The 15,772-nt window shown below is 32.9% G+C and overlaps 1 protein-coding gene across 1 annotated transcript; it reads left to right on the top strand.

Moving 5' to 3' along the window:
• The first annotated feature begins 7,482 nt into the window (after positions 1 to 7,482).
• Positions 7,483 to 13,222, top strand: LOC139500412 (monocarboxylate transporter 12-like). The gene is made up of 6 exons (XM_071289152.1): positions 7,483 to 7,782; positions 8,230 to 8,373; positions 9,665 to 9,821; positions 10,454 to 10,506; positions 11,164 to 12,225; positions 12,851 to 13,222. The coding sequence occupies exons 1-6, from the start codon at positions 7,629 to 7,631 to the stop codon at positions 13,003 to 13,005; spliced, it is 1,725 nt and encodes a 574-aa protein (XP_071145253.1). The 5' UTR covers positions 7,483 to 7,628; the 3' UTR covers positions 13,006 to 13,222.
• Positions 13,223 to 15,772: the final 2,550 nt, after the last annotated feature.

The following is a 15,772-nucleotide window of genomic DNA, read 5'->3' as shown; positions in this document are numbered from 1 at the left end:
AAGCGGGATCCGGGATCAGGACCCCAAACGAGACCCCCATTAGAGAGAACATTTACTGCTTTAGTATACGTAGCACCATATGTGCTGCCAGTTGTGATAGATAATGCAAAATGTTTTAATCAGTTTACCTTAGATTTCATTTCATTTCATGGATATGCAGATAAGGATAGTCTGATTTTACATTACAAATTCACACAGAAGGTATACGCACATCAATAAACTGAACTCAATGCAAAGAACCTTTAAAGTACACTTAGACAGAGAGCTCAATCTAGTGAAATACTTTGTTATACTGGTCACTTGTAACTTGAAATATCACTCTCTGTTACCAGACTGTGCCGAGATTCTGAAAAAAAATATGCAAATTAATTCTAGAAGTAGAATTCAATGGAAGTAAATAAGCTGTTTACTTAAATAAAAGTAAAATATGTCAATGGGCCACAGATGCCCCTGCTTGTGAAAAAAACTTCCACATATAGATGCAGGATTCACGTTATTTTGACCGTTTTGTGACCATAAGCACTGTGTTTAAGTTTTAAAATATTTGGTTAAGGCAAACTAATTTAAAAGTTGAAGAACGGTAACACCAGATTTAGCATTTTTCCTGTCTAAAGGCTCCGTGTTGATATTTCAAATTGTATCATTGGTACTCGTACCACATGCATCTTCTTACATCTAATGACTCACGAACAGTAAAAGTGACTCCACCCAATATCGAACTTCATAGATCTGTGTTATGGGGTAATACACATTGCGTATAAGGTGTATAACGTTTGATTGGGTCAAACTTATTTAAGAGAACGGAAACGAAAAATTCAGCCTTTTCTATGTTTTTATAGGGACACGAATACTCATAAACGGTAAAAGTGACGCTACCAAATTTCAATTTTATTTTGTGTTGTGTGATAATAAGCATTGTCCCAGGTTAGGGGGGTGGGGATCCCGCCTTATTCGGTATGTATGTGCCTGTCGCAAGTCAGGAGCCTGTAATTCAGTGATTGCCGTTTATTTATGTGTTACATATTTGTTTTTGTACATAGATAAGCCTGTTAGTTCTCTCGTTTGTTTTACATTGTCATTTCGATGCCTTTTATAGCTGACTATTGTGAATGGACTTTGCTCATTGTTAAAGACCGTATGGTGACATTTAGTTGTTAATTTATGAGTCATTTGGTCTTTTGTGGAGAGTTCTCATTGACACTCATGCCACGTTTTCTTTTTTATATTGCGTATAAGTTTTGTAGTATTTCCTAATTTTGGTTGAGGCAAACTAAAGTTAGGAGAACGGGACTCATTTTTTTGAAACGTTCTGGAAAGACGGACTAGGGTAACACAGTATGCCTATCCACTATGGCACCAACACAGAAGTTATGACTATTGTGCTGGTAATACTCACCCCACTAGCACTGCCATTAACACACACACACACACACACACAATTTTATTTATAAAAATATTTAATCTTAATTTTGATTTCTTTTTTGGGGGGCTGAATGATTATATGCATCCCCTTCACAAGGAGTCTCAAATTTAATAAATTTATTGTACATTTACATTTTTGTAATATTTTATAGCTTATTTTTCAACGAATTAAAGCTAACAAATCTCTTTCTTTTTATATGTCTTTTAACATTTTGTTTTGAACAAAACGATTGTTTACATGAATTTCTTTCAAATCTGGCATTATTACAAAGCCAATTAAATAAAATTCAGTCGAATTTGAAAATAAATATGCAATCATTCAAATATATATAATAATTACTAAAGATCACCTTATGGATATTTTCGAACAAAACAAAGGTCCGAAACAGCATTTCTTATCACTTCTTCCAAGTTTCATGAATCATGATCGTCGGACAATTGTTTTAGTTTAAATGCAAGTCGTTAACTGGTCAAGTGGCTAGATGCACATATCGTCGGCCAATTGAACGACATGTCCTAATTGGGTGGTTTTAAAACTTCTAGAAATATTAACGGAAATAAGGGATGAGTAAAGGAAAATAAATGCAAACAGAACGACTGAAATTAAATAAAAGGATGTTCGATATACTGTATATTTCGGTGTTTTTTTTAAAATCTAAACGATGCTTTATTTCTATCTAGATTCCTAATGAAAATAATTAAAAGAGAAGATATTACCTAACAGCTTCCTTTACTGCCGATGCTGAAATGTTTAATGTTATAAAACAATTTTAGCGTCTTTGACCTACTTTATCTTTTTATTCGGATACTTGCGGTTATCTTCTCCGAGTTCAACGGGAACATTAGAATGATCTAGAATAGAACCCAGATGGAACCAAGAAGTTGGATTGCTATAACCAAACAACCCGGATGTTGTACCAGTTACCATGGTTTCGAACCAAAGAACCAAGGTTCAGAACCAAAAAACCCAGATGGAACCAAGGTTTAAAAACCAGAGCGCCCGGATAGAACCTAATTGCATTCAGAATTCTCATGACTTTTTATACCTTCAACGTATTTTCCAAATCATTTATTTATTTAGTATATTTACAAGATTGATCGTTTATATAAATATACAGTGCTAATTTCCATTGTTTAACGCAAGCGTACATTTTAGATAAATAAATTGAATGAAAACTACGGTTCTTAATTTGTGCATTGGGATTAAAACTTCGATATGTATCATTACTTTCTTTTGTTTACAACTCTGTCTTGTATTGTTCTGGTCATACTATTTCAAATTTTCAATTTCATGACTGTATCATGTGTTTCCATAAGTTTACCATAGTACTATTATATGGTTGGGTTAAAAACTAATGGTAAACCCTAATTCTTAGTGTTTAAATGTCTAAGCTTACCGTTTTATTTTATTGACATAACTGCACAACTCGATTCTCAATTAACAGTGGTAAGATTGCTAAGAATCCTACTCAAACTTTAGTGAAAGACGGGTTTAACTTTGCATTGTTGCGAGAGTTTATATTCTTTGTTGAAGGCAATTGAAGTGACCTACCATTCAATTGAGTTTAGTTAAATGTCTTGTGTTTCTGTCTCTGCCCTAGGTTTTCTATATTTTGCATGTGTAGTGCATCATGACATAAGACATTGTTACGTGTACCATGATGAGCTTTCGTACAGGCCGCTGTGTGTATTTTTTACATGGAACTCTTGATCAGACTTTGATTTTTTTACTCCTACATGTATGCACGTTGGATGTGTCAGTATGTTGCAGTGTGTTCAGCAGTATATTAATACCTTGACCTTGAAAGATAATTTTCAATTGACCTTGCTTCTGAATATGTGGCATGTAGATGTATTGTCATAAGATGATGAGTCTATTGGCACAAGTAACTACATGTGAGCTTAACATTTGCCCTCAATGTAAACATTGTATATTTTGTTTGAATTGAAGGAGAATTAACTGTATGATTGGCACTCATACCACATCTTATATATATATATATATTAGATATATATATATATTGTTAGTTTTGTGTATAACCACGATGACCCTTTTCTCAAAATCCGCTTTGTGTGGGTTTTTTTTACAAGGATCTTTTAACTAGACTATGACTTTTTGACTCTTGGCCTTTGCATATTGGGTGTGTCTCTTGGTATGATTACCTTGACGTCAAGTCAGGAGTCTCTGGTTTTTGTTAGTCTTGTATGTTTTTAATTGTAAGTTAATTTTTATCATTTGGAGTTTGAACTGGTACACATTTTGTTAAGGGCTATCTGAAGCCCGCCTCTGGGAGAGCAATTTTCTCGCTTTATTGAAGACCCATTAGTGGCCTTTGTCTGCTTTTTGCTCTTTTGACATGGCTATAACTGTCTCTTTTACAAATTCCACATTTCCATCCTCAATTTTTAAGAATGTTTGGTTCAGATGAAACTGAATCCTTTAATTTCCGTGAAAATCAAGTAAGAAAATTTACTGCTTCAGTAGCATCATGTGCTGCCAGTTGTGATAGATAATGCAAAATGTTTAAATCATTTTACCTTAGATTTCATTTCATGAACATGTAGGTATGGGTAGTCTGCTTTTACATCTTAAAAATTCACACAGAAGGTATACGCATATCAATAAACTGAACTCAATGCTAAGAACCTTTAAAGTACACTTAGACAGAGAGCTCAATCTAGTGAAACACTTTGTTATGTTGGTCACATGTAACTTATATATCAATGTCTGACACCAAACTGCACCGAGATCCTGAAAAAAATGTGCAAGTTAGGTCTATTATAAGAAGAATTCAATGGAATTAAATAAGCTGATTACTGAAATAAATGTAGAATATGTCTATTAACCACAGATGCCCATGCTTGTGAAAAAAATGAGTAAACCTCCACATGTAGATGCAGAAATTGTGACCGTTTTGTGACCAGAAGCATTGTGAATAAGTTTCAAAAATTTGGTTGAGGCAAATTAAAGTTAAGAACGGAAACAACGGATTTAGCATTTTTCCTATCTCAAAGCTCCGGGTTGACATTTGTATCCTTGATACTCGTACCACAACTTTTTACATCTAAAAACTCGTGAACAGTGACGCCATCGGGACCCTATATCGAACTTAATAGATCTGTGTTATGGGGTAATGCGAATCGCGTATAAGGTTCATAAAATTTAATTGAGTCAAACTTATTTAAGAGAAAGGAAACGGTAAAGTCAGCATTTCTTATGTTTTTAAAGGGACATGATAACTCTTAAACGGTAAAAGTGAAGCTAAAAAAATCAAATTTGATTTTGTGTTGAGGTGGGGATCCCGCTTACATGTTCAACCCCGCCTTATTCGTTATGTTTGTGCCTGTGGTAAGTCAGGAACCTGTTATTCAATGGTTGTCATTTTTTATGTGTTACATACTTGTTTTCGTTCATTTTTTGTACATAAATTTGTTCGTTTATTTTTCTCGTTTGAATATTGTTTAACAATGTGATTTCAGTGTCTTTTATTACTGACTATATGCGGTATTGACTTTGCTCATTGTTGAAAGTTGTATATGACCTATAGTTGTTAATGTTTGTGTCATCTGGTCTCTTGTGGAGAGTTCTCACTTGTGTCACATTAGGTGGAGGGTTGGGATCCCGCTAACATGTTTAACCTTGCCTTATTTTATATGTACGTGCCTATCTTGTTTTTCGTTTATTTTTTTGTACATAAATTAGACCGTTTGTCTTCTCGTTTGAATTGGTTTACATTGTCATGTCGGTGCCTTTAATAGCTGAATATGCGGTATGAACCTTGCTCATTGTTGAAGACCGTGTGGTGACCTAGACTACATTGTATGGTTGTTAATTTCTGTGTTATTTAGTCCCTTGTGGAGAGTTCTCATTGGTACTCATGCCACAGCTTCTTTTATATATTGTGTGTAAGTTTTGTAGTATTTGGTTGAGGCAAAATAAAGTAAGGAGAGCAGAACCCGTTTTTATGAGACGTTCGGAACAGACGGACTAGTGTAACTCTTTATGTTCCTAAATCATGGCGCCAACACAGAAGTTCTTACTATTGTGCTGGCGATACACATCCCACTAGCACTGTCATTAACACATGTACACATAATTTTATTATAAAAATATTCAATATTAATCTTGATTTCTTTATTTTTGGCCGAATGATTATATGCATGCCCTTCACAACGACTGAATGAGTATCAAATTTATTGTACATAATTATATATACATTTTATTATATTTTATAAATTTTTTTCCAACTAATTGAAGCTTACCAACTTATTGATCATAACTTTCCTTTATAGGTCTTGTAACATTCTGTTTTGAACAAAAAGATTTCTTACATATACTTCCCCCTCTTGGGGAAAAATTTGGTTGATTATATAGGGAATCATTTGAAGCATGAATGGAACGCCCCCCCCCTTTAGGAAAAGTTCTAGATCCGCCACTGTCTAGACATATTTACGTAAACGAGGGATGAGTAAAGGGAAAGAAAAAAAATATGACTGAATTCAATAAAAGGATGTTCAATGGACTGTATACTTCGGTTTGTTTTAAAAATCTATACGATGCTTTATTTTTATTTAGTTTTCTTATCAATAATTAAAATGAGAAGATAAATACCTTATAGCTTCCTTTACCGTCGATGCTAAAATGTTTAATGTTATAAAATAATTTTAGCGTCTTTGACCTACTTTACCATTTTATTCGGAGACTTGCGGTTATCTTCTGTTATGTTCAACGGGAACATTAGAATGATCTAGAATAGAACCCAGATGAAACCAAGAGGCAGATCCAAGGGGGGAGGGGGGTCCTTTGTGGGAAAAATTTGGTTGATTAAAAAGGGAATCATTGAAGCATGACTGGAGCGGGCCCCCCTTAGGAAAAGTTCTGGATCCGTCACTGTCTAGACATATTTACGTAAATAAGGGATGAGTAAAGGGAAAAAAAGAAAACAAAATGACTGAATTAAATAAAAGGATGTTCGATGTACTGTATACTTCGGTTTGTTTTAAAAATCTATACGATGCTTTATTTTTATCTAGTTTCCTTATCAAAATAATCAAAATGAGAAGATAAATACCTTATAGCTTCCTTTACCGTCGAAGCTAAAATGTTAAATGTTATAAAATAATTTTAGCGTCTTTGACCTACTTTACCTTTTTATTCGGAGACTTGCGGTTATCTTCTGTTATGTTCGACGGGAACATTAGAATGTTCTAGAATAGAACCCAGATTGAACCAAGAAGTTGGGTTGCCTTAACCAAACAACCCGAATGTTGAACCAGTTACCATGGTTTCGAACCAAAGAACCAAGGTTCAGAACCAGAAAACCCAGATGGAACCAAGGTTTAGAACCAGAGTACCCGGATATAACCTAGTTGCATTCGAAATTCTCATGACTTATTATACCTTCAATGTATTTTACAAATCATTTATTTATTTAGTATATTTATATATAATATATAGTTTAGAAGCTAAGGTACTAGCTCCGTCTACCACGGCTGTTTATCCGATAAACACTATTACCTTGTGAACTATAAAAAGAAAGTGTGGTATGTTTGCCAATGAGATAACTCTCCACAAAAAAGACCAAATGACACAGAAATTAACAACCAAATGTCACCACACGGCTTTTAACAAAGCCCACATTAAAATGCGGCTCACCATGTCGGTCTAGAACAAAGCGGGATTAATATGTATAATGCATTAACATGTTCTCGTCCTAAATATGCGTATCAATTTGCCGTTGGACGTTAAGCAGCCTTTCATCATCATAATGATCATCTATCTCCTTCAGTATTAACTGTCTTTATCTGTATTTGGCTATTCATTTTGGTCCTTTTTTGGTACTAAATCTCCTCAAGTATTCAACTATTTTATCTTTTGCTTCCATTTGTCGGGGGTTTAAGTGGTCCTTTTGGATGTAAATTTAGAAAAGCACTTTTGGAAGCACCAAATTTACTAAGTGTTATTTTTATTTAAAGAAAATCAAACTTAATAATAGTAAATACTAGGTTCAAACCTTATTGATGTTATATTTGTTTCGGCATATTTCATGGATAGTCTTATGCCATAAACCCAATGTACTTTCTTTACCAATTCGAAAAGGAAAAGAAGATTGTGTTTCTTTCTTTGAACGAAATGTATTCTAAAATTGAAACTTATGAAGTTTATAATATTATACAGTATATAAAGATTCAATAACGTTGGCGTAATGACTGAAAATGACAAAGAAAGTTTGTCTTTCGAACAACATGAGGAAGACGAATGTATAACTAATCAACGAAGCAACGTTGAGGGAAAGTTGTCAAGACTAGAACACGGAAATAAGAATGTAGATAGTGGATGGGCTTGGGTTGTTTTAACGGGTAAGATAAATAAAATGATTTTGGAAATGGATAAAATAATTGAACAAAAAGAAGTTGTACTTGATAAACTATTGAAATAGTTGAAAAAATTATCTCAAGCTGAAACTGTCATAGATCTCTCTAGGTTACCAGACATTCATCCTTTTTGTTTTGGGCGGAGTTAACCAATTGTTGTCAAAATTTCAAGAGAAAAACAATTGTGTCTTACCGGTAGTGAAAAATATAGTTGGTTTCTATTGAAATTACGAAACAAAATATTAATAAGATCATTGATTTACAAACAATAGTTTTGTTTTATATTTGAGTTGAAAAATGTTTATCCCGAGAGAAAATAAACATGCTAAACACAAAAGATCAATGGTTAGTGCCTTAAAATTGATACTTGAATTTTTGTAAAAAAAAATAAAAGAAAGACGCACTTCTAAAGTACTTTATTTTCTATCCAAGGTGCCACTGTACAGTTCTGTATAATCGGTTCGATACTGAAAGGTATGGGTGTTTTCTTCAATGGATTTGTAGATCAATTTGGTTCCTCGTCTACTGTCACGTCAATTATTCCCGGTGTATTTCAGTTTACTTATAACTTTTTATGTAAGTATAAGTTTTTCAAACCATTTTAGCTGAAAACATCTGTTTGTTGTTTGTTGTTGGTTTAAGATTTATGAATTTTTAATATTCTATTTTAGTGCAAATAAAATTCTGTGGATTCATTATAATTCGTGGGGTTCTTATTTTCGTGGATTTCTTGGGTACAGGAGAACCACGAATTATAATGTTCAACTAAATACACATTTAATATAGTCTTGTAAAAAGAAATTTTGAAAACCACGCAGTCAAGTATCGACGAAAATACATGTTTTCTTATAATCACGGAAATAAGTACCCACAAAATTGAATGAATCCACACTAATATTAAAAACAATCAAGTGTACTATTGTTTCAAAGACTTAATATTGGCATTTTGTTTAACAAATGCATTCTTTTGAGTGCTGTGCTACGAATATGTATACAAAAGGAGATATTTGATATAGACGTCGTACGATCATTAGATTTAATTTAAGTGGATATAGTTAATGATATATGACAACTTGTATTGTCTCTATACTAAATGTGTTCTATGTGTACTGATTGATATTTTATTCTGGGAAACATTATTTATTGATAAGTTGTAATTTGCTTTAAACTAGCTTTCAGTAACTGCGAGTACTCTAACATCGGTTATATGTGGTTTTTTGGGTTTTTTTTTGTATTTTATATTTTCGTTAAAAGGAAGGCGAACGATGCCATTTTAGGGATATTCAAATTCATATTAAAGTTAGAAATAAACAAGCAACGTCATGACAAAAAAGAAAAGGACCAAAATACAAACAACAGTTTACAAAACACAACATAGAAAACTAAAGACGTAGCAACAAGAACCCTACCAAACACCGGAGGGGTCTCATGCGTTCCAGAAGTGTATGCAGATCCTGCAGCACATGTGACCCACATGTGACCCGTCGAAATTTTAGAAATCGAATGGGTAGTAAACATTTGATGTTATAATTTCTATCAAATCTTTTGACAAATTTTATAGCCAGACCAATGTGATTCTATGGACTGCAAACTTGTATTTTGTACTCTGTTTCACATTTGTTTATTTTAAACAATAGAAAGGAACATGCATGATATTATCTCTTACAAGCCTTCACATACTACAGATGTCTTTCTATTAATTTGTAATAGTGTTCCTGTATCATTAACGTATAATAATCTATTCATTCACATGCAAACAAGACAAAACTTTGGGACAATAAAAAACGCAGAAAACCTAAAATCAAAAAAGTTAAAAAGCACATGCACACATTAAAGAACTCTGTAATTCTTAACATAATATTTGTAGCTTTACCATTTTTAACAATTGGTTTACGATTTTTCTCAACACGCCAGCTTGCGATAACGGCAGGTGTATTATCAGGGACGTCTTTTATCATCGCAAGTCTGGCCAATTCTGTTAAGGTACTGATCTTAACATATGGGGTAATATTAGGTAAGATACTGTTAGTTATAATTTGATTGACAATACTATTCAAAACACATACAATTGCAACTACAACAAAACAAACAGGAGTTATACGTCTTTTTCTTTTTAAAACAATATTGCACACGCTGTTAACAATTACTCCACTGACAAAGCTATCTCAGTGAATATAAAAAGAAGGTGTGGTATGATTGCCAATGAGACAACTCTTTACAAGAGACCAAATGACACAGAAATTAACAACTATAGGTCACTGTACGGCTTTCAACAATTAGCAACTCCAATTCCGCATAGACATTTATGAAAGGCCCAGAAATGGGGAAATGTAAAACAATTCAAACGAAAAAACTAACGGCCTGATTTATGTATAAAATAATGAACGAAAAACAAATATGTTACACAGCAACAAACAAGAACCACTGAATTACAGGCATCTGACTTGGGACAGTCTGATTCAGAATGTGGCGGGGTATATAAGTTACTAATAAAAGTTTTCCACCGATCTAGTTGGAACTCATGAAGGTTCATGTACTATTTTTTTTTTAATGAATACAAAATATGTATTTAACTGTAAATCTTTACTGAATAAAAAGAAAACTTTATAAAAGAAATAAGAAGCTTAAGGGTGTATTCGAAGTCCATTATTCGTAGAACAACTGACAACTTCGAGGCCGAAAACGAAAAAGATGAAAAGAAAAACAACAGTACACATAATACAAAACTGTAAAACTAAAGATTGAGTAACACAAACCCCTTCAAAAATTAAAAAGGAAAAAGGTGATCTGAGGGGGACAGTCCCTTGTTCATTTGTGGCAGCCGTCCTAAAACTAACTTCGTCACCATATATGGGTCTTGATTTATTTAATTTGGAAATAGCAATTACGTTTGATACATATATACAAAAAGCAACATCGTATGGTGTATAAGGTATAGAAATTTGCAATAAAGAAAATATTTTTAATATGTTTAAAGGGGTTACAGTAGTTTTACCCTATGAGAGTCATTAATTGGGGTTAAATATTTAAAAAAATTCTACTGTGGCTGCTTTATCAAATTTCCTTTTAGTTGCTTTAGAATGTTTTCCTTCAAACAAATCATCACTTTATGAAAGAAACTCATCAAAGCTACCAGGTTTATGACTTTTACGCCAAACACGTGGTTAGTCTACATGACACCCGTCAGTTTAGCTCGAATATAAAAAAAAGTTATAGCATTGATACACGTACCATGATATGTATCATGTGTAGTAAGAACATATTTGAAACTAGAAGTACCAGAACAAGCGATTTCATGAAATTCATTGAATTTATCCACTTTGTATAAAATATGTTAGGATAATTTTTTTCTTATGAATTTATCAGTACTGAAAATCAGTATGCAAATTAATATCAGTGTTGTTTCAGGAATTGCATTTGCTCTATTACATGGACCAGTTTCATACTTGATTGGAGTTTATTTTGTTAAAAGGAGAAATTTAGCCCAAGCAATATCTGGAGCAGGATTTGGATTAGGAGGGCTGATTTTTCCACCTATTTATACATATCTAATAGAAGAGTATGGACTAAGGGGTGGTTTATTAATAACAGGGGGTGTTCAGTTGAATATTATTGCATTTGCTTTACTTTTAAGACCACTATCTAATAATTGCTTAAAGGAAAGGGAAACAAAATGTAAAAATCAAGAAAATAATGAAAATATGACAGCTTATAAATCTGAACCAGAAACTTTTTTGGACAAAAAGCAGAACTTTAATTTTAAGGAAAAAAATGAAAAGTCAAATTATCGCGGAAGTCATATGCTTAATAAAGTATATAAACAAGAAGATACTAAAAAATGTAAAATATCATGTCTCAAAAACATGTCCAAGGATTCATATTCACCACACTCAGAGAGTAAAGATTGTTCTGGTACAAAAAAGTCCTTCTCAAACAGGCTGTTACAATGGTTAATCGTCATAGTGGATTACACCCTATTCAAGCATTGGTTTATGCGTATTTACATAGGAGTCTTTTGTATTGGTGGTATCGGAGTAATATATAATGTTATTTATATAGCACCGTTTGCTAAAGATAATATTATCAGTGTGAACGATGTTGCAATTCTCCTCTCTATAGTAAACACATGTGACTTTATTGGACGTATTATGAATGGTGTAATAACTGATCGTCAAATTCTGAAGAATTATCAATCCGTTATCTTAACCAGTTCCATAACAGCAATAAGTATGGCATTAGCTCCTTTATACACGAAATATTGGCACTTTGTTGTTTATGGAGTAATAAGTGGGCTAAGTGCAGGTTGTCTATTTGCATTGACTCCAGCAATTATTGGAGATTTTCTAGGAATGGAAAACTTTAGATCAGCAATAGGGATACTTATGTTCAGCGAAGGAATAACATCCGGTCTAGCAGCTCCATTTATAGGTAAGACTATACATCAAACTTACGTTTAAATTTTTTTTTATCTAAAAGTCGTGGTGTTGACCTTAATAACAAAGCAACAAAATAACACAATTTAACCAAAGTTGACATCTACATACATCATAAACTTAGATGCGTAATTTTGTGAAAATAGATATATGGCACGAAGATTATTTTTTATAATTGTTTCGCAATTTGGTATCAGATTCTATAATCACCATTAAGGACACTGACGGTCAGTGTTCACTCTTCGAAATATATTTAGTGTTTCATATGTGTGCATGTGTGCATGTAGTTGTCGTTTGTTTATGTAATTTATACGTGTTTCTCGTTTCTCGTTTTTTATATAGATTAGACCGTTGGTTTTCCCGTTTGAATGGTTTTACACTTAGTCTAGTAATTTTGGGGCCCATTATAGCTTTTTATTCGGTGAGCCAAGGCTCCGTGTTGAAGGCCGTAAATTGACTTATAATGGTTTACTTTTATAAATTGTTATTTGGATGGAGAGTTGTCTCATTGGCACTCACACCACATCTTCCTATATCTATGTGTATGTTTGTGAGGTACTAAAGAGGCGAGGATTAAGACCGGCATGACGAAAACATTTTATTATTCTTTTTTTTTGCAGGTTATTTGAGGGATGTAACTGGAAGTTACGTAGCTTCGCTGTATTTCATGGCAGCATGCAGCTTGATTTCTGCGATAATTTTTATTGGAGGTCTGTTAGGGAAACGCCACTGCAACAAACAATTAAATAATCCTAGGAAACGAACATCACTGTGAAAAGTATATAAATATTAGATAAATGTTTAATTGAGTATACATCAACCCAACGACAAAAATATGAGGTCAGCATTCAGTCTTCAACAAAAGAAAAGCGTTTATGTAATATGTCAAGCTCTTAATCGTCTTGATATTTTTGAAGTTATCAATCTTGTGACGGGGTTATGTTGCTAAATTCTTGAAATCCCTTTAGCAATTTGCAAGATTAAGAAGAACAACAAAAGCACTGTATCTTTAGATATTGATCATTTCGTTGTATTAAAATGTCACTAGTAAATAACTGTGTGTTTTAACATTAAATACAAAAATAAATAGATGGATAGATTGTAAATTAGTCAACATTAACCAAAGATCAATGAACCCAGATATGAACAAATACAGGTCAGTATACGACCTTTATCAATGAAAAACCCTTACTGTTTACCAAGCTGTAAACGACCACGAAATTACAAAATGTGAAACCACTCAAATAAAGAAAACCAACCTGATAACTCCTTGTCAACATGCACCTTTCTTTGGAGAGACACATAAATAATGTGGAGGGGTTAAACTTATTTCATTCAACACTCAACCCTCTCATTCACCTTGGACTGTGATGTAACATCACTACATAAAAAAAACTTTAAAAAAATCACTAAAGATACAAGGCTCTAATATGGTCAACATTTCGTCTACATTATACTCATCAGAAGCGCTCGAATGAAAATAGTTGGAAGGCCAAATTAAATACGAAGTTAAAGAGCCTCGAAAATCGCAAAACAAGAAAGCAGGTAAAAGTGTACTTATGTTTCTGTTTTTACGTTTAAATTCATTTTATCTATATGTATAATGTATGGTAGTTTTCATTATTGTCTACATGTATTTATCGATCTTTTCATTAAATATTATCACTGAAACCAAAGTATAAATGTCCTCCTCTGCTAGCAAATATTTCAATGCGGTTACTACCAATTCATTATATCTTCTATTCTAAGTGCCAACTGACAAAAGATAATGAAAATTGACTGGGGTATTATTATGAGCATCTACCATGTATTTGTCCGTGTTACAGATAGATCAGCTTTGTAGCTAATCAGTCAGAGTTCCTCTTTATATTTTAACACTATTTAGTTGAATAGGATATTCATTGTTATAAAGTTTCCATTAAATTTAAGAATTTCTTTTTTGAGTGGAAAATGTGATATTGAAATGTCAATCTTATTCCAGAACTCATTTTCATTTTGTATTTAATACTATTATTCTTTTAAAACTATTATTCTTAATCAGTATACAACAGAAGATGACAAGTTTGTTGATTTCCAAATTATGACCCCTCTTCCATTTAAATTTAAGCCGTCACACCGTTGGAACTGTGCTGGGGTTTTATTGTTGTTATTTTTGTTTTCTTTGCTGTTTTGTCTATTGTGCCTAGACCTAGACGTTAACCTATGAATCAGGTATGCGCTTGCGTATATCATCATTCTCCGGCGACATCAAGTTGATATCGCCAGAGAAATTACTTAGGGAGGGAGGTATATCAGTTAAGTGTAACCTACGTTCATAAAATTTTAATTTGTAAACAAATTGAATAATTTTATTTCACTTTTTACACTTACCTGTTATAATAAACAAAATGAATTACTCGAGATTGCACACCTTTTTTCTGTATCTTTGGGCGGGATGTAATTTCTTGTTCAAATAAAATATGTACATCATATACACTTCATATTCACATCGTTTACATTTTTATTTCAGTTCCTTTCCTTGATTCTTGTCTTGGCTATTAATGTCTATCAAGAACTCATGAAACAATAACATTCACGAATTTAAAAATTTAAAAAAAGTCATATGTCTATCCGCAACTCGCCTTATTTGAAAGAATAATTTATATACAATGTTTATATCAATTTTTTTTCCTTTTTTCGTTCATTTTGTTTTGTTTCGTGATAAAATGCTAACGTCAATAATTATCAGATAAAATCTAATACACGTAGATTCTAATTCCAATCTGCAGAGTCAAGAATGGATTTAACTGAAGATATTTTAAATAAATCCAATGATGGGCCTTTTTCCCTCGTTCAGTGTGCTTTAATGTGTTTCTTGTTATCACAAGCCATTTGAATGGTGTTCACTATCCATTTTGAAATAGTATTTACAGTAACAGGATTGTGGGTTCGATTTACAGCTAAAATCATTTTGAGTCGCTAGACTTACGAGATTCCTTTGTAATTCTTAAATAATACAAAAGCGCTCTATTCGGATCAAGCAATTTATTTTCCGTCAAAGTTTTTGTCTTAAAATGACTAGGTCTGTCTTGTTTCGCTAACTCACTCTTATAAAAAAAATAGTCCTTTATTATGAACATTTATATTTCCTTCTCCCAACTTTAGCGCTTGGATGTCACTACATCTCCTGAAAGAAGAAGCGGCTATCAGAAAAACAGTTTTTCATGTCTTATTAAGAGGTCCAAAAGGGCTTTTTTGTAAAATCTCTATCACCATAGTAAATCCCTTAAGAAAAGCCCCCCTTTTTAAAACATTATGTCGATAGTGGCCATGCAGTTAGTTTGAATATTTCAGGATTCGGATGGTTTATGTGCCCCTTCGTTTGTTGTAGAAGATCTTTTTGAAGCGATAGTTTTATTTGGATGCTTACTCGAAACTGAAACAGTTCTGGAAACCAATGCCGTCTTGGCCCAAAAAGTGCAATTAGAATTATCTGGCAATTGTATTGGCTCATGTGATGAAGAACTACGGGAATGAGACAGACCGGCGGAAATGCATACCCG

This window comes from Mytilus edulis, chromosome 13 (genome assembly GCF_963676685.1).
Source record: "Mytilus edulis chromosome 13, xbMytEdul2.2, whole genome shotgun sequence".
Lineage (NCBI taxonomy): Eukaryota > Metazoa > Mollusca > Bivalvia > Mytilida > Mytilidae > Mytilus > Mytilus edulis.
The sequence above is the reverse complement of the archived record's forward strand: the minus strand, read 5'-3'. Positions and strand labels throughout refer to the sequence as shown.